This window comes from Ylistrum balloti, unplaced genomic scaffold, assembly GCF_031769215.1.
Source record: "Ylistrum balloti isolate Yb309-2 unplaced genomic scaffold, AGI_CSIRO_Ybal_v1 Utg371294, whole genome shotgun sequence".
NCBI classification, from domain to species: domain Eukaryota; kingdom Metazoa; phylum Mollusca; class Bivalvia; order Pectinida; family Pectinidae; genus Ylistrum; species Ylistrum balloti.
In genome coordinates, this window is record NW_026782694.1 from 824,997 (window position 1) to 845,141 (window position 20,145).

Sequence of the window (20,145 nt, forward strand, 5' to 3'; positions counted from 1 at the left end):
GAATTACATACGTTTACGAGAAACGCCGAGAAAACTTTATAAAAAAATCCGATAAGTGTTTAGAGTAGTAAACTGAAGTAAATACACGCAGTAATGAGTCTAGGTAATGATTGACATGACGTCCTACATATATTACATATATTACCACCACTAACTCTCTTCACTCCACCCTGTAACAAATGTCTTCAATATCAACAAAATAAATCCTATGAAAAAATGTGACTATACGTAAATTTCTGTATTTTTATTTAAATTCTACAGTTAGCGATTTGTGGAAATCATGTTCTTTTCAATATTTGTAACACAAAATCGTATTCTGAATTTCGTGTAATTAACTTGATCTGTGGCGTGGGACCTAACTTTTTAGTGCACGGTGAATACCTTTACAGAAGTTAAGGATTCTGTCCGCTAGCATAGAACACAATCGTGATAAATAAACCTATATTTACCATGCTATTTAGTATAAGTGGATTTTTACACGCGTGATCTCGGCTTCACTGTCACATAGTATGATAGAGGTATTCATGGTAACGTTTCCACTTCCAAGCAGCCATTGTTCAGTCAACCTTCATTTAAAGTATCTAACATCCATAAAACATGTTGCTTACATCTAACTTTCCCGGTCATCTTTATCAACGCCATCATTTCAGGACGCTCTATTTTATTTGATGAATTTTCCGTCAATCTTTAATAGTATCATACACGTGCGTTGTAACCATAAACACGTGTTTTTTGTAAGCATTTACGTGTAAAAATGCAATGAGAATAGGAAGATTACATCTATATGTACTATAGTGACCTAATTCTTATAATCGCGATTTGCTTAATATAACTGCTTTTTTAGTTGATATCTTTAAAATGCCATTGAAAACACTAGAAACTTAATATCAACACGTTTAAAACGCGAATATGTACATCACATGTTTTTGTTCAAGAGAGAATTTCAATTCAGATACGTTGCATTCCTGCAATTGAAATTCCTTGCTAACATATATTTCGTATCATGATCTCTTCAAAACAGAAATTGAAAAGAACTTTTAGCTGCAGACCATGCGTTCTCCTGGCACTAAGTAATTTTTCACGCGTGTGTTTCTGTATGTCACCGCAACACTTAGAAAGGAACTTGTTTTATTGGTGATATCACGAATAACTTCCTCTTGAAATGTTCTACTTGGCCAACATATACTGTTAATGAAACAAGTTTCGAAACGTGCAAATATCTCAGTTGTACTTATACGGTGTATTTCGATAACGTTATTAAAAGAATTATTTGAAATGGTCTGATTCACAAGAAACGTTTTTATGACATCAATACATAAATTATCTAATGGTCATGATCAACAATATGATTTTACTGAAAGAAAAATCAAAAGTTTATCAACACGTATTATTTGATTAATAAATTGCAATGTCTGTGAGAAAACGGAACAAGCAGCTCTAAATGTTAATACCACTTCAAAGCAGTATTACACACAAGTGAATTAACAACAAAAATGAAACATGCTCCCTTCAATAAACCCGAAATTGGACTTTCAACATATAGACTTTCTATGATGTAAAATAACAATGAAACATACTCTGGTTATATAAACATACTATGTTTACATACTGCAACTTATCCTCTCGCTTTTATGTAAATAAAACAAACTAACAAACCTTACACCTTTATTTGCTTGTTTGTTTTATCTATTTATTTTTCTTGTGGGTTTTTTATTATTCTTTTTATCTTTTTTTTTTTTTTTTGTTTTTGTTTTGATTTTTTCTTTTTTTCTTTTTTTTTTTTTTGCGATAAATACTGGCAGTTAGAGTTAACAGACAGTTAAATTCTCTTGCTTCAGTGGATCTGAAATACATTCACAAATCAGCTGTTTTTGTTCTCATAATTCGAACAGATTAGAAACAACAATCATGTATTGGACACATAAGTTGCACAAATGCCACATTACATTGCACATTGTACAGCTCCGTAACATCCAGGCAATACTAGTAAACACATGGTTTATATAATGTCTCCATTTTTGTAGTGGAACATTTATGCAATAAAAGTTGTTTTCTGAAAAGCTCACATTACTATTTACAAGTTAAAATCTTATATTGGACAAGGTTGCATTGCTCCATTACATCCAGAACAATTACAAGTAACTCCTTTTTTCTAAGGTTCATAAGATGTCGCCATATTTTGGCACATTAATTTGATAGAAACTTTTAAAATAGTTCACACATTCCTACGAAAACGATAATTCTATGTACAATATGTACAACATTCAATGATCCGGTAAGATGCTTCTCAAGTTCTGAGGATATGCCAACATAAGTCACTGTAAAATTCCAAATTCAATGGTTTTTGTAGAGTTATTACGTAAAGCGACTCATCAAGGCACGCCCTATTCGGATAACACGAGTTTTTTTACCTTAATGATTTATCCCAATCAAGCATTTCATTAACATAGATCTGAATATAAATTTACACAGCTACTGTCATGAAATTTGCACTCGGTTGTTTTTCATCGTCTTTTTCGTCTTCCTTACTGACTGGTTTTTTGCCTTTTGCTGTCTTTGTCGTCGTGCAAGCTTTAATGCAGTCTTTGCTTTTCTTTGCTGAATACGCCATTGTTTTAGACTTCGACGGATTCTTGCAATTTCCTTTTGCATTCTACGCATGCGTGAACTATATAATTTGTTGGTCGTGACTTGTTCATCAGCGGGGAGATAGCTCCATTTTGACCTCTTGCTGTGAATCATTGTTTTGATGCTTCGCAGTTCTCGTTTGACGTATCTCAAGAGGCTGCAAATGGTGATCTTTGCACGGTTACACTATAAAGAAAAATAACGTTTGAAATAAATCAATGGTATACTGTGCATGGACAATATCAGGAAAATTAAACAAACAAAAAATTAACGAGATAATCTTTATTTTGCGAAAAATTAAGTGATACTCTTAATGCGATCAATTTCGTTTCGTTTATTATCTTAATTCAAAGGTATAACGCTTTAAAACATTATTATTCATTTTTTCAAAGAGTTTGCTTTGTACACCTTACCGTCCGTTTGAGGGTTTTATAGATGGTAATACCCCGGTTGATCATGATCTCTATTCCTGTAGCGGTCTCCCATGTCAACATATCTCCACCAGTGGAAAGTGCTGAAGCTGTAGTGAGTTAAAAGTCAGAAACACGGGTTAACTAATAGTTGGATACTAGGAGTATGATTAGTCAGCCCCCATCCCCATCCCGATTAGAAAGATTCCTGATGGTACATTGACATAAACTGCAGTTAGAAATATCACCGATGTGACAAGTACGAACATCGACTGAAAATTTCCAAATGACTCGAGATGACAAAATTGTCAGGCCAACAACAACTTATTTATCCGATATCAAAACTAACTGACTTGTTCCAAGTGATTTTAAACAATTTTTCAATACGCACTAACATACGTTTTTGCAGTGAAAAAATTAGATGGAATCCTTTTGAAAGCTTAAGTAGCTTTTAGACTGTTTGAAATGATTGAGGGATACAATTTTACTGGTGGTTTGATATCGCGTTGAAGTCATGAAAGGGTTCATTTCATCGTTTATTGTACAATATGGTTTTTTTTCCTCGTAGCTTATTTTTTTTCACTGGACACTTGATTTCATGGATATACAAAGTTAACTGAATGTGCTTTTTTAATTTATGAGTTTGTGGACATATGAATTCGTGGATTAAGAGCGCAAATAAAATCCTTGAAAATAAACCACCACAAAAATAAATGATTTTGCGGCAAGTACGGATTGAAACATAAAGACTGTTTTTATAGAACTCTGTAGATATAAGGTCTATGGACATCAATATGATATTAGCGTATACTGTTTACGTTTGAAAAACCAGCAACAAAGAGCATTTACGATTCTTTTGCAACATGAAAGTCATTTCCTCCGTAGAAGGGAATGATTCGTTACCTCTGGGTTTGGGAAGAAATGGTAGCATCCCGTAATTAAGATGCGGCTTCCGTGAATACATTTCCTCACGGATACGGTAAAGGTCTTGTTCATATCGCTTCACATTTCTGTATGCCTGTGTGAAATCTTTCTTTTTAAACTGGGTCATTTCAATCTGGTTCTCTGCAGTTGATATCCGAATAATCTGTAACAATACAACAAACGATTAAAGTCATTGATGTTTTAGTACTAGCGTAGCCAGAACGGCAATTATACACACATAACGTTGTTCCTATTACTTACATGTCTCGGAGATTATTTGATAACGATGTATATAGATTGAGAGATCAAAGGCTCTAGAACCATAACCCTTTTGTGTCTAAACGTTGCGCTTGGTATGAATATCTTTTGTTTTGGTGTAACGCTACATGGGTTGAACCCAATTAGGAACCACACTTGCAGCACAAAAAAGAGAATTATTTCGAACATAAACAATATGTCGACATTTTCCGCTTACGATCAGATTTGTACGCAGTCAAATTGCTTTAAAGTGTGTTTTTACGGCGTTTTTAGCTGATATTTCAATTTTCGCGGTCTTATTCTGAGTGTGAAATATAAATGATGCTACTCTTCACGGACAAACTTGTCTGAAATCATTTGACTTTTTAACGAATTATCCCATCCTTAGAAATAGCAACACAATAAAACATTGATTACAGCTCAAAGTCGACGAAACGATTAAAAAATCATTGAAAAGAATACAACCAGATTAAGACCATATGTCCTGGAAATGTACGTTTATCCTTGAATAACCCATATTTTATAACCTCCACAAACCTTTATGTCTTCGAGACTAAAACAGCTTTCGTTCAAAATCTATAAAGCCGAACATAGTTGGAAACTTGAGTCTAACAGAAAAGGAAAAAGACCAAAAAAAAATGGGGGATGGGGAAAGTAAGGTTATCAAAAGTCTTGTAATTAATGAAATTCGCGGCAAAGACAGATTTTGTACAAACATTTCAGTATAACATATATCCATACAAAAGCAGCGGTCTTGTCTTATTCAAAACTGATATAACGATCTTAAGATAAAGACGTACTGAAAATTGCTGTGATTGATTAACTTAATTACATGCGATATAAGTGATTATCATGAAGACGAAAATTTCCTTCGGTTCAAATTGTGATTTCTGTGGTTTACATTAAAGTAATGAACAAATAAGGTAATATTGGTCATGCATTGATCACTTACAAAGAAACATTACTTTAAAAATAAGTAAAACCTATCGTAACCACTGCTGATATTATTAATTTATGTACTTATGTACATCAAATTTTTTTCTACATATTTAACAAAGAAACAAAATCATAATCCAAATTCAAAGTCAATAAAGCAAAATATGAACAAAACAAAGACTTCTGAGAAAGATGGAGAAGAATTAGGTGTTCCGGAAGAGTAAGCATCTTCGGCTTCATCCACGACACCCAACATGTGAATCTTGGTCTATCCAAGTAAATTGTGTTAAAAAATGAGAAGAAAACAGCGGGACCATAATTTCACAGTGCTATCATCATGACGACCGTACAACTTACCCGTCATTCTTATAAGTATGGATCTGCCGAAACCTTGAGTTATGAGATGGTTTGTCATTAAATTACCTTTGTATTGTATGGTTGTCCGACCTCACGCTCGGCAAATTTTAAGTGACTCGACAGGGACTGTGACTGAAAGTTGGATTTTTTCAATATCCCAACGGAGGAAGAATGCCGAAACTTCATCTCAACGACTATAATTTCCAACATGCCGTAGCTTCTGTCTCGTAAGTAGTAGGCGCCATCATAATATTGTGCCATTACTGGACTTACGGCCGCACCGTCCTCTTGGATATCCACACTCCGGCGATAATACTCAACATACGCCCGGATGTAGGTCTTACGGTTGAATGTAAGATTACTGGCTATTTCCACCTGTAAGAGATTTAAGCATGAATTAAAAAATATTTAAAATATAAAAATTCAAAGTCATTTACATAGTAGACTGTACAGTGAGTGCTTGTCCCCCTACTGCTTTGGCGGTTTTTATCAATTTTTAGTTTGTTGAAAAATGAAGATTTGCAATGAAGCGTCCAGTACAAGTTTTACCTTAAATGAAAGATAAGGAAACATCAAAGCAACATTCCTAAGGAGATCTACATCAAATTGTATCTTGATCTTATTTTCGACAGATAGCATTGCAAATGTAAACAATTCTGTGGACAGCTTGATATCAATTTGGCTTTTAACCTGCTTAAGTCATTAAGGAAAAACATTATCTATTCAGCGACATTGTGATAATCTGTTCACAGAGTAAACATTCGCTGAAAAGCTTTCGTTTTGTAAAGGTTTCTGTAGACTTTGACAACATACCGCGAAACAGTCGCCTTTATGTAAGATCCCCAGACTGGTCACTGTCTTAGCGTCGCACAATCCCATGAACACGAATATATCATTATATTGTCGAACTTCGAAGTTTCGTGTGTCGTTGAGGACCTTCGAGACGCTTCTCACTGGTCCTTGTTTATTTGGAAGATTGCTACAACAGAGAAACACGAACGGAAGATGAATCATCTGTCTATGGGAACAAATCAATTCTTTGAAAACAAAAACTCTCAGTTACTGTGTATTTTTGGAAAATATCCAAACTTTTTATATATAAATATCATATATTTATGGTAAGTGGGACATATACCCCATCAGTATTTTCATCCATTTTACACATAGAAACATCTTGTACAGGAAAAGGAGTCCATCATTTAAGAGATCGTTCAGCTGTTCTAGCAGAATGAGTGTCTGTCAACTGACTGACTAATAACACATGGTTTCAAAAGATGCAGTTTGATGAAAAATTAATACGGAGGTTTTACGGTCGTCATAGTGATCTCATTGAGAAATATTTCATTTCGTTGAGCGATATGACGCTGGTGTTTGGTGCTCGTTTGTTTATCTCTTGGGTTGTATACCTTGTTCTCATTCAAGAACGTGTCATTATTTACTTGGATTGACCAAGATTTACATGTCGTCGATGAAGCCGAAGACGGTTACTCTTCTAGAACACCTGGTCTAAGTTTCTTTGTAGCTCTTCAGGAATCGCAGTGTAAATTTTTCTTTTGGTCATAAAATACCAACTGAACCCATATTAACAGTCGAATTCGATTAAACTAAAGCGAACACTGAACAAAGGAAAGATGTACAATCATGGATAATAAGACCAGGTGTTCCGGAAGGAAAGTGTATGTGTCTTCCACAATAATCCAAGTAATGTCACGTTCCCAAATTAGAAACAGGTTTACAACAATTAGACCGCCCAGTTTAACAGCGCAAAATAAATCGAATAGATAAGTTCTCGTAAAGATGACAAAAAATCCTAAAAGTTAAATTAAGTACTTCTGTTTTGATATGCAAAGGTAATTTAGTCGTGATAGCTATTGGCACCAAGAATGATAGATGTTCATATATCATCTTTCAAATCTATTATAGAATCCGAAAAGCTCATTTCGGTAGTAATAGAATTTATTTTCAATTTTCTTCTTTTTTTTTTTTTTTTTTTTTTGTATCTCATAAATATATGTCGGATGATGCACCAAATAGACGTTTTCATGAAACCAAACACTTTGTGAAAGATAATTATTCATCCATCCATGTCTTATTTGTGAAAGATTTTAAAGAGGCAGGTGCTTTCGCATACACTTAAAACGAAATGGTGAAAAGGAGTTTATAGATTTAGGGCTATAAATGATGTCATCTCAAAGCTGCTTCAAAGTGATTAAGTCTTAACGAGAACCATGTTTAAAATCTTAACTATAAATTTAATTAACAACATACATAGTACCTTACACGTGTAAACACTCGATCACATGATGTGATGCGTCATTAAAGACAGAGGACAGCTGACGGGAATTATATATTATAACGAACCACAAGAGCCTTTAAACACTCTACCAAAACAAACTGCGAAAACTGTCGTTAATGACAACACATGAAAACAATTTATTCCTTTGAAAAAGATTTCCAACTTTCGACACTTACGAACTGCTACATTAGCTTGTATATTAAGCTGAATCCTAAAGTAACCGTTGATTTTATAATCTTACCAATATTTTCCGAAAAGTTCCGTTACAATTTCAATATGAAGACTTTTAGTTCTAACTACAACATCATGTAACCAAGACATGAAAAAAGTATATCTGTTTACAGAATAGAACTGGAAATTTATTTTCATAGCTTTTAGAGGGGCAGGAATACTTGTGTATACCATAAATCATGTTTATTTACAAACCGTTACAAATTTATCTTGATTTTTCATTAATACTTTGGTCAGTGGATTACTATTTGGAACAAAAATATTTCTGTATTTGATCGGAAAGTCACACAAAACAGTTTGTGATGCTTTCAAACAAAGCTGAAAGATGTTCCGTGACACTGCAAGCCCAGAATCGCTAGTTATAGTTGTATTATCAAGGACAATTGAAAACCAAATCCCTCTCAACTTTGTATGTCTGTCTGTCTATTTGTCTGTCGTCCGTTTTTCTACGTTTTATACACGAATCATTGTTTAATGTCAATTCCAACGATTACGTCAGCTTAAACGTTGTAAATCGTTGGAATTGACATGAAACAATGATTCGTGTATAAAACGTAGACAAACGGACGACAGACAAATAGACAGACAGACATCCCCTCTCACTCGGTTATTTTCAGCTATCTATATTAAAAAAATCAGTTGAACACTGAAGTATAATTAGATAATGAAATACATACCTGAGGATGTTTCAGACGTTTTACGAATGGATTAAATTTTACTTAAATTGTTAAGTCTTTTTACATGTAATTTTCTTAAATTGGCTCATGATATGTTGAGCAGACTCCTTTTTATCATCAGAAGTTACCACGTTTTATCAAATCGTCTACATCCAAAGGAACTTCTGAACTTGGTTAGGATATTAGTGGTTTTGTGAAAGTGTATCGAATCTTGTTTGCGAATTCATAGACATTTAAAGTCTTCTTACTGCCAACAGACAATAAAATAAATTCAGAACCATCCATTTTCTATCATCTCGTGAAGAACTGTGAGTTAATCGATTTAAGAATGACTTTCATGGCTGGCCAAACTGATCATGCTGCGTTCTGCTGGTACACTGGATAAGTACTTAGCCTTTGAGATGGTCCAGATTGGAGTAAACATTCGTTAAATCCACACCTGGACTCAATCAAAAACCATATGGTTGCTAGTGCTACTCGGCAACCCAATAAAGCATCTTACACTAAAGGGTACAATTCCATGTGTTCGCAAAAAGTGTGAAACTAAACCCATTTTACACCAATCACAAACATTAAATAAACGTACGTCGAACCTCGTTATCTCGAAGTCGTCTGGACCGTGGGAAAACTTCGAGTTATCCGAGTATTCTATTTAAGTAAGTTTGAATACTTAGTGCGAAGTTGCAACGGTACCGTAACATAATCTTCGACTACTACGGTCAATTTTCATCGCGAGACGATCAATTTGTATGATGCACTGTCGTGTAGGATTAAAACTGATTAAAATTTCGTATAAATGATACTTGATATTAATAAACCTGTTATACATTGTCTAAATCAGAGGCCCATGATTTATAATAAGATTTACGGTGTTTTAGTAAGTATGATGCAGAATTCAAACTTCATCATTCTACAAGTTAAAGAATAAATAGCAGGGCTGATCGACGAAAAAAAAATCTAAAACCCCAGAACATAATTTCCTTTACTTACAAAAGAATAATTAAAGGTAGCTTTAAGCATTGCTAATACTCTGGAGATCTCTCTTTATTGAATTCTACTTTCAAGCAAATAATTAAAAAAAAAAAAAAAACAGTGAAAGATTTACTGCATGAAATAAACATTAAAAGAGTGAAAATTTAACGTACACACACCATTAATGACAACGTGTATCATTTAGTTAAAATTTGAAAACATTCAAGTCGAAATAAGATTCAAGAATCCTATTGAAGTTAATATCGCTTATTTTGTTTGTACTAGGATAAAAAACAAAAAACCCGAAATGCTTACAGCCGAACCTACTTGTGGAAACGAAATAATTGCAACTGAAATTGCTTGTCAGGAGACTGATAAATGCATGTATTTATTTATTTATTTATTTATTTATTTATTTATTTATTTCCTTTTCTTTTTATCTGGTAACTACTAAGTTAACGAAACATCGTCAAAATTATGTTCACAAAGTGAAAATTTAAGCAATATCTTTAGAACGGCTTAATGAAAAAACCTAAACAACATGAATGTTACGACAAATCTTTCCACTTCTCAAATGAATAAGTTTGTATATTCCTGTCTTTTAGAATGCGATCTCCTGTATCTCCTACTTCGTAAGTTGAGCTCGTGCCAGACCGTTTTAAGAGGAGGTAGACGTTAATGGACTCGACAAAAAAGAAATGAATAGAAACTTTGTTTTTCGAAAGAAATCCTGTAATACAATAACCAGAATGTGACATGGCTATGTTTATTATTATTTTATATATATATATATATATATATATATATATATATATTTGTGGTAATGCAATAGTTGTGATACAATATCTTCCATCGGTATAACTGTTGTTGTGATAAGATTACAGCGAAACAGTGGAATGTTTCTTCCTTAATCGCCTTGGGGAAGGCCACGAACTAGATACACAAAAACTACAAATTATTTAAGCAAGCGAGGCCTCACGCACGTGCAAGTATTTAACCTCTAACCCCCAACAAATGATACATATTACTTTTTTACATCTTTCGCGAATCCTCTGTCATTCACTTCCGGTCTGTATGGACGTGACAGTGTGCTTGTTTTTGTCTGTTGATCGACATCTTATGTGGTCCGAAGATAATTATAATTGACGCCACACGCCTCACTGATGCAAAGAAATCTTATATGTTTTCGTATAAAGTCAGTTTTAGAAAAATCTCCCGTGAGTTAACGCTTAAGATATAATGACGTATATAGGTGTTCGGAATATTAAATAATCTTGAATCGAAACGTTTTAGAGATAAAGTAAAAGATCGTGTTAGAAATAAAATGATAAATTCAGATCTTTTAATATTTAATTCGTTATATTTACTGCCTAAGAAGTCAAAGCGCCCGTAAAACAACTCCTTACGACAGTAAAAGTTTAAATATCCATATTCCGTTCATTCAATAAAGCTCACATTTTTTCACACTGCTTGGTACCATTAAAATGACAATCCTGTCAGTCGGTTGCCCTTGTCACATGTTTGCTTAAAACTTATTTCAATAAGAACACAAAACAGAATCTTAGTTAAGGTGAGAGATATGACTATTTTGTAACCCCTGGTAAAAAACGAAACTGTAAAATTTACATGGTAAATGAAGTTACAGATCTTTACAGGGTATAGGAACACGTAAAATTGAGTCACAGGGTAAAGGTTCCTACAAACATTGAGTTACATGGTATGGGAACATGTGCACCTTGTCTTACAAGGTAGATGTACCTGTAAAACTTGAGTAATAGGATATAGAAACCAGAAAACACTGAGTTACCAGGCAAATATACACGCAAACATTGAGCAACAGGGTAGCTGTATCTGTAAACATTGAGTTACAGGTTAGATGTACCAGCAAACATTGAGTTACAGGTGAGATGTACCTGTAAACATTGAGTAACAGGGTAGCTGTATCTGTAAACATTGAGTTACAAGGTAGATGTACCAGCAAACATTGAGTTACAGGTAAGATGTACCTGTAAACATTGGGTTACAGGTGAGATGTATTACTAAACATTGAGTTACAGGTAAGATGTACAGTACATCTAAACATTGAGTTACAGGTGAGATGAACTTGTAAACATTGAGTTAGAGGTGATATGTACAGTACATCTAAACATTGAGTTACAGGGTAGATGTACCTGTAAACATTGAGTTACAGGGTAAATGTACATGTTATGATTGAGTTACAGTGTTGATACACCCAACAATGTTGATTTGCGACATGTGACCTTACCAGCTCCTGGTTACTGCAACATTAGGTGAAATTTGTTCAATTTTAAGGGAACACTGGCCGATGTCCAGAGTTGATCCAAACTTCCGGTTGTATTCGAAAGCGGAAATCTCAAGCTTCTGGCCAACACAACTGAAAATAAACAAACTTAAATCTTAACATAAACATAATTACACATGCCAAATTGAATTTGTGTTGAAATTCAAGTGCAAACAAATTACTGGCACCAATTCAGGAGAGAACGTGTTTAAAAATTCTATTCTGAGTCATTTCACGAAAAAAAGACCAGCCTTGCCGTGATAGAGGAATACCTTCACGTAAGAGAGTAAGTTACTAAAGAATTTATATTAGTTTTTTTATCAGACTGGAAACGAAAACATTATTTCACGTGTGGTGTTTTAATGTGTGAGTAATACTGTTTTATGCGGTTCGGTTATTTGAAAACTCCAGCAACGGATTATCATACGGACTGACAAACGCAAAATTATTCAACGGACGAATAGCTAGATGAACACTTGGACGGACATGTCAACGTCAAACTGATTGAATGATATGAATTTATCAGACGAAAGGGCGAATAGACGAACGGACGGACGGACGGATGAATGGATTGGCGGATATGTAAAGGTCATACTGGCGTCTCAGGTAGAGTGAATATCAAAAAAATGTAAGACGGACGGAAGAAAAGACAGACGAATGAATGAATAGACGGACATTTAGAGGAATTACTAGATGAATGTAAGGGCGGATATGTAAAGGTAAATCTGACGCCTCAGGTAGAGTGAATAACGAAAAATTATTAGACGGACGGACGATTCGACGGACGAACAGTTGATTAAATAGATGAAAGGATTGGATCATGTCAATATGGCACTTTGTATACATCGTTGAAAGCTTTGTCATTTAACAAGGAAACGGTTACTTGAGTTTAACTTTAATAAGGTATGCAAATTGGATTTTGTCCGGGGCTTACGTATGTGAAATCGGTCCTATAACTGTTGCTCTGTTGGTTAGATACATATATATACAGTATTCAGAATCTCCAGACATGTGCACGGTACTGCAGATCATCGTCTATAAATATAGTACTAATGGCTACAACTTGAACTGCATTTACGTCATGCCATGTTGAATTAAAACAGAAAGACTTCGATGTTGAGTGCTTTCACTTAGATTTGTTTCATGATGGCAGGTGATCACATTATGAACAAAGTATACGTTACAATATAGACCTTGTAAGTGAAACCCAGGGCTATGTTTCTTCTAAATATGCTTGTAGCTTTGTGACTTATATTTTTTGTTGAAGATACCGGATCATGAGCAGCCAGAGATAATTTGAGTTAAATCAACTGAAGTAGCTTTTGGCTACCTAGCTGAATGATATACTGAAGGTCCGTCGCAGACCAAACGGGGTTAAGTTTCATGACCAAGGCGACTACCAAGTCAATACTGGATGGTTCGTGACGGTCGCAGCTTCCTGAGACTCAGGTATGGGGACGAACTACACACCTCGGATCTTTAACAGGGATTGTCACGATCACCGTAAACACATGATGACAAGCATCTTACAGGTCTTATATTTTCGTCCTAATGTTACTTCATATTTGCAGAAAATGAGGATTACGTAACAATTTCAGGATAACTTTTAACACTTTCTGTATATAGTAACAATTATGAGATATCTCTCTTCAAGATCCTCTCCTTTTATTTATTTTCATTAATTGTTGTTTATCAATACCAGAGACTTTGCTTTCTCTCCCAGCATCACAATGTATCAAAACATATCTCTATATATTAGCATGTGCATGGCTTAGAAAACCAGCCAACAGTCGCCAGCTGGTCGCGAGCTGGCCACAAGCCCTACTGGGGAAATTAAGCATGCGGCGACCCCTACCGACAGCAAGCTTAATTAGTCATACTTTCATAAATATTTTGACACGTGATAGGAAGCAGACCCACAAATAAACAGTGTCTGGTGGAACAAGGTCATTTCTTAAAGGTCCCAACAGACTGCTTTCCAATGAAACCTAGTTTTGAACAATAGAGTAGCACGGGTTTGGCGAAGGAGGTGTGATATTAGAGTTTCAAGCGCGGCACAACATTTCATATCAACGCAAATTCATTGCTCATATTTACATATCTTTTAAGTTACGGGTACATATGCACGTGCATCTGACCCAGTATTAAAATGGAAGGGGCAGATCAATTTTGGTCCTTCCAGCGTTCCCTTAGCTGAAGGCAAGGAACCCTAAACTTAGCCTCCTCTGAAAACATGCAGTGAGTTTCAAGGGCTACAACTGACATTTACTACCCAGGAATAATTCGTTGTAAAACTTCAGGCAGTTGACCTATTTCAAGTCTTGGGAGTTCTTGTTAATTTTGCCTGAAAGTTCGACTTCAATTGACTAACGTACAACGCGTTGTATCTCTTGTTTTATTTTAAAGCATTAAAGCAATACTAATCGTTTTAAACACGTCAATGACATATAACCGGTACGAAAATTGAAAAGTTGGCAGCTTTCGCGCATGCCAGATATGATTGGTAATAATCCGAATGGAAAGCCGAGGCTGTAATCCATTCGGAACGACTTAGTGGTGCCACATTAACGGCATTGTCTTGATGTATTTATAACAGATTACAAGGTCTAAGTGGATTTTAATATGACGCCCTACATTTATTTAATATTTCTAGCAGTAAATGTACTTTAAAAAACATTTATGATCATCATATGATATGGCGCCTGCGTATTTACCACAGGAATTATAATAAACTTCCTCGCAAGTTTCTCAAAGCAGGAAAGCCTCGACCAGCTCGTGATAAACAAGAGAGATTATATTGTTAATTAACTCTCTGACATTTCAAGTGTTAAACGGTTTATCTTCACAGCTGAACGACGTTATTTTAAGTACCTGTATTGGCACGTGATTTACGACGGAGAGATAGCAGCCCCCTCTAGCGGCACGCGACTAGGGTCCTGATAATATACATATACTTCTCTCGGAATATGACATCTTCGTTTTGATACGAAACCTTACATCCGGTTTTATCAGTTGTAAGTAAGATATCATTTTAAACGTGCGTATTGATCAGAGTTACCGCCAGAATTTATTTAAAGGAACGCAATTCTTTGAAGAGGGAGCGACTAATTCGTTTGAGCTTGACGAACGTTTTCCTTCTGACATGATCACTGATGGAGTGCCCATTCGAGAATTAGCTGTTTAGAAAGATAACCTATTTCCATCGAATTTCGCAATGTTTCTCTGTCTTTAATGAAATGTCTGACAGTTGTACTGTTGGTTCCACGAAACGAGCCCTGGACTTTCCAGAAAATCCACGTTATCCCTTGAATTCCTACAAAATCCACCTTTCAAAAAAAAAAAAGGGGGGGGGGGGTCGGGAGGGGGCAGGGGTTACAACAATAAGATATAGGTGCCAAAAGCATTCCTTGTCTACACAATGTATAGCTCGATTTAGAAACAAAACTGACATCTTCTTTATACTACAGTCAATCCCAAATAGAACTTTCAAAAGTTCGTTCATGACATAAGATGGTGACATGCAGTAAACAAAGGGCAATTACTCGTTTTATAAAATGGACGAACGGCTTAATTTTGCATACAGTCCCCTGCCATGCAAAGAGGTAGCTACACATACAAGATAGATTTGGCAGTTTTATGTGAAGAGTATAAATAAAAATGTCCCGAACAGGATCAAATCAGCACCCAATCACAAATTATGGACGGAATATAATTCATCATCCAAACCGCAAATACGGACTTTGGACTTACAGTAAGAAAATGGGATATTAGTAACAAAATCGGTTTAATGGATATCTCTTTCCTTCGTTTTTAATTTCAACCCATCAAAGATTGTACAAATGACAAACGAGTGAATAGCACTTTTTAATATAGATTTAGAAAGAAATAAAGTAGAATGTTTCGTCGTTCTAGGACTCGTCAGTGATGATGAGAGTCTCAAGTTTTAAACCTATGAGACGAATGAGGAATATCAGATGTGATCGAAAGAAAAGTCAAAATCTAGACGGAGGGGTGAACTGGCCCTATAAGTCAACCTAAGTGGCAATTTCCACCTATCTGATAAACGTTGAAGGACGTCAAGTACATATGAGTGAATCAAAACGTAAAACCGATTCATTTCAGGTCATGACATATTGGAGTGAAAGAAAGTACAGTGCCAGATACTCTCTACCATAACTTTAACAAAACCTGTCAGAGAATGTACGTCACGGATACGATGTTTATAGTTAGTTATTGTAGGCACACTACGTCTGTTTACTATGCACTACCGCGTTGCATCACGCAAAGCACGTGTACAGCTGTCGACTAGGAACTGAGAACATCTTGACATCGTTTATGAATAATGAAGATTATCTCTCTTCCCAACAGAGGCTAGCCGAGTTACCAAGTACGCTAAGAGTATTGAGAAACAATTCATTCATCAAAGCCATACGACGGAATGCGCCACCAAACGAAGGAAGGCTGGAGTTTATTACATCACAGGATGGCCTCGCCTCGCCCTACAGCTCGCTTCCTACGAAATGACGTAAAACTGAACGATACTAACTTTTTTTTGTTATATTTCACTAACAAACATGCCGTGCTTTGTTTTTGCCATATCGATTTTTTTTGTGTGTTACAATTATACGTATGCAGTGCTAAGGCTTAATGCAATCATACCTCCTGAAAGGTTTATGAAGTATAATTTACACACACTTCAAGAATGTTTACTACCACCGGTATATACCAAGACTTCGTTTTCGTCTAATTCTTCAAAATTTCACGTTTGATTTTGATGCGGTTTAGCTAGTAAGGGCATAATTTTACTACGCACAACTAAGAAATAAGAATTATTCACGTTTTCAAATACACGTACACTTTAATTTTTCATCATAGCACACGAAAACACTATTTTAAGATTGTGTTTGTCACAAACGCTATTCTTCAAAAACTAATATTAGAATACATTTCAAGTTAAAAGTCAACCAATTAAATTAAATCATTGGGTACATGATGTTATTGATGCTGTAAACAGGGTGGTACTGTGACAACGCAATGGCCTTTCACCTAATCGATCAGGGTTCGATTCCCCGAACGGACGTGAACAAGGTTGCTCTCCGTGTGCTCCGTACTTTGCCTTACCTCCCATAGTAAGACTCCTCGCGAGGTATTCGGGTCAATTTGTAAATCTAAAGCATTCTATTATTTTTTTGTGGTCAGTTTGGAATAAACAGAATTGATGGACAAATACCTAGCCAATTTAAAATTAGATCGCATGTACATATTGTAGCAAATCTATCACGTGATTATTTTGAATATGAAAGTAAAAGCACTATGTCCGATTCAAACAGAAGCTATAATGTAAGTCAGTTTGAAAAATGCGTCCATATTGGCTTAAACTTTAAAATACTGAATTAAATTAAGTCGTCATATTTGCTTGCAATGCATTGCGCAGGTGCGAACATCTTGTGACGCAAGTAAAACCTTTATAGAATTACAAATTATGTTGATATCGTATGTCGGATTTCATGGTGATTCTGAGGAGTACGACTTCCATAAGAGTATAGGTAGACTCTTACGTTCAATTCCTTTCTTGTTAGGAGTATCACTTTAACTTACATGAAAACTTATATAATTTTCTTCATCATTGTTTTTTTTTTGTTTTTTTTTTTATTTTTTTTTTTTTTATTCTTAAAAAAAATAGAATTATAAGCATATAAAATCATCATTGATAGTCTGATTGAATTACATCTGTCTGTCTTTGATGTTTTGAAATAACTGTAGAGTTAAAATCGGGAACGTACACGTATATAAGCGAGTAGCAAAAAAATATGTAAAACTCTGACAGTATTATTTGCGTACGCTGTGAACATATGCTGCTTACAAGTCTGTTTAATTTTTGTTATGATTTGTTCATAAATCCGTAACTTTTCACCGTCCTCCGTTCCATCTATTTAATTTGAAGTTTACGTAGAATTTGAAATGCACTCACAATTAGAAACCAGTTCTGTCTTTTGGGTTTCAGTGTAAAATTTTTCCTCTCCATTCCTTTTAGTGTAGTATTTTTACAACTGGATAAATATATCCGAGTCTCATTTTCAATATTGTTTTCTCATCGATTATAGACGCGAACCTACCATCTCGGTATCATTCAATTAGATCAACACTTTAACAGTAGCTAAAGACGAATGTTATGACGTCCATATCGGTAAGAATTTCATCCTTTTAAGAAAAATGAAATCCACAATTTTTTGAGAGAGTACTTCATAATTTTTAAGAACAAAAACCTGAAAACATTGATATATATCAAATACTCAAAGTTATGTTCACCAAAGATTGGAATTTAGAATATTTATTTGTGATATGCAAAGATTTTATATGTTCCCCATGAGAAACATAATTATCACGTATTGGAACACTTTTGATGGTATGCGTTTTTGCGTCAAAGGAGATAACTCTTCAACTGATCCAATTTATGTTGAGTAAGATACCATACAGCCTTAATTACTTCAATCGTGAAATGGCGTTTGAAATGACTTAACGATTCAGAGTCTGTCAGATTGAAGGTAAAACACAGGCATTTAAATAACATCTTTCAATACAAAATTAAGAATTAAGATATGTCATACACATGCAATATCAATCTGCAACGTGAAGTAGTTTTGTGTTTCAAGGTTTAGCAAAATACATTGTACTTTAGTCGAAATTTGCCGATATAAATTTTAAAATAAACGCGAGGAGGAACACTAACTCTATTATCTAAAAAAATCGTAATAACTTAATAATGGATTATTTTTAATAACCAATTACATGTAGTAGCAACAATATGAACTAATTAAACTTGGTAAAACCCCAGAAAATAATTCCAGACAGGATTCATTGCTTAAATTTTAAATGGTATGAATGATGTATACAAGGCACTTTAATTGGTAACACCTATAGTAGATTGGTTTCGTCGAAAAATAATTTATTATCTTGATCAAAACTGATCACGATTTTAAGTTCTCAATGTCAGGTGTGACGTTCATTTCTAAAAGTACTGTACCAACACCTTGATTTAGTTATATGCCTATATCATGATCACTATTACTGAACATAGCAAAAATAAATTTTTGAACAATTTGATACAATATCTAGCAAAAAAAATTATTTTAAAAGTTACTTACTTATCGTCAAGAAATCCCAGTAAAATCACGGAACAAAACAGAAGATTCGTCAGACTAGGTACATCCATAGTGGAAATCGCACTTGATCTGAACTCAAATTGGAATGTTACCAAACTGGTCTCTTTGTAATTACTTTAGGGTATTATAAAACTGCCTATGAGTTTAATACAGTCAACGTACCACTCCGAGCCCATGTGCTGTAGTATACATTCGCGAGTGGTACATTAAACGTATACATGGTACGTATACATAACGTGCCTCCGTGCACACGCACGCGCTTTGAGAAGAAGCAAACGATTTGCTAGAATTATTCAACTCTGTAAATAAATAACAACTGCCTGGGACGTACTTAACTTGACTAAAACGCGTATGGTATTTACTAGAATAACGCGCAGCTAGTTTGGGTGTTTGGAAAAGGCGGGAAAAAAACTGGCACGCGAGCGCTGAGACCTAAGTGTCATTTCCGCATGGCTATGTAAATGATAACACATGGCTTAATGGCTCCAAAATATAGTAAACAGAATGGAGTATATATATCGGTAAGGGCCCTTTCCTGTTCCACACCAATTTCGTCTGTTTTAATAGCTCCCTTGGGGCCGTCCATTTAAACTAAGCCCGCCGTTCCAGAGGATACAAGTGAAAAGAGGAAATTTGCAGTTATGTAATAAATGACATGTTTTTTTTTTCTGTAGAGTTCTGATTGCAATCACGTGGATAACGATGGTACCGTTTCCTTTCGGGGTCGTAAAAATAATTTCTATACATGTTTTGTCATCATATTCTTCAAAGTGACAATCTGAAAAACACAGAATGTATGTGTTATATAGGTTTTATCTTAAGGTTTCAATCATCATATAAATGTATTTGTAAACGATTAATAGTATGTATTTATAGAATAGATTTTAGTTCCTTAATAACTCTCGACAGGAAAGAAACTATCATAGTTCTACTAATGAATCGAATGTGTATCTGATTATTTACCATATTTTTGTTTAACCATAACATAACG

General features: G+C 34.8%; 1 protein-coding gene across 1 annotated transcript; it reads right to left on the bottom strand.

Moving 5' to 3' along the window:
- Positions 1-1,801: 1,801 nt before the first annotated feature.
- LOC132561882 (uncharacterized) lies at positions 1,802-19,392 on the bottom strand. Its single transcript, XM_060226589.1, has 7 exons — positions 19,137-19,392; positions 11,956-12,084; positions 6,327-6,492; positions 5,580-5,888; positions 3,942-4,125; positions 3,042-3,148; positions 1,802-2,814 (listed from the first exon to the last, which is right to left on the bottom strand). Exons 1-7 carry the CDS (start codon positions 19,202-19,204, stop codon positions 2,479-2,481), a joined length of 1,299 nt encoding a protein of 432 aa, XP_060082572.1. The 5' UTR covers positions 19,205-19,392; the 3' UTR covers positions 1,802-2,478.
- Between the last annotated feature and the right edge of the window lie 753 nt (positions 19,393-20,145).

Coding starts and splice junctions, on each gene's coding strand:
- LOC132561882 (XM_060226589.1), bottom strand. CDS start 19,204: ATGGATGTACCTAGTCTGACGAATCTTCTGTTTTGTTCCGTGATTTTA. Junction 5,889..6,326: donor ATAAAGGCGACTGTTTCGCG/GTATGTTGTCAA, acceptor AATCTCTTACAG/GTGGAAATAGCCAGTAATCT. Junction 3,149..3,941: donor ATTTCTTCCCAAACCCAGAG/GTAACGAATCAT, acceptor AACTCACTACAG/CTTCAGCACTTTCCACTGGT.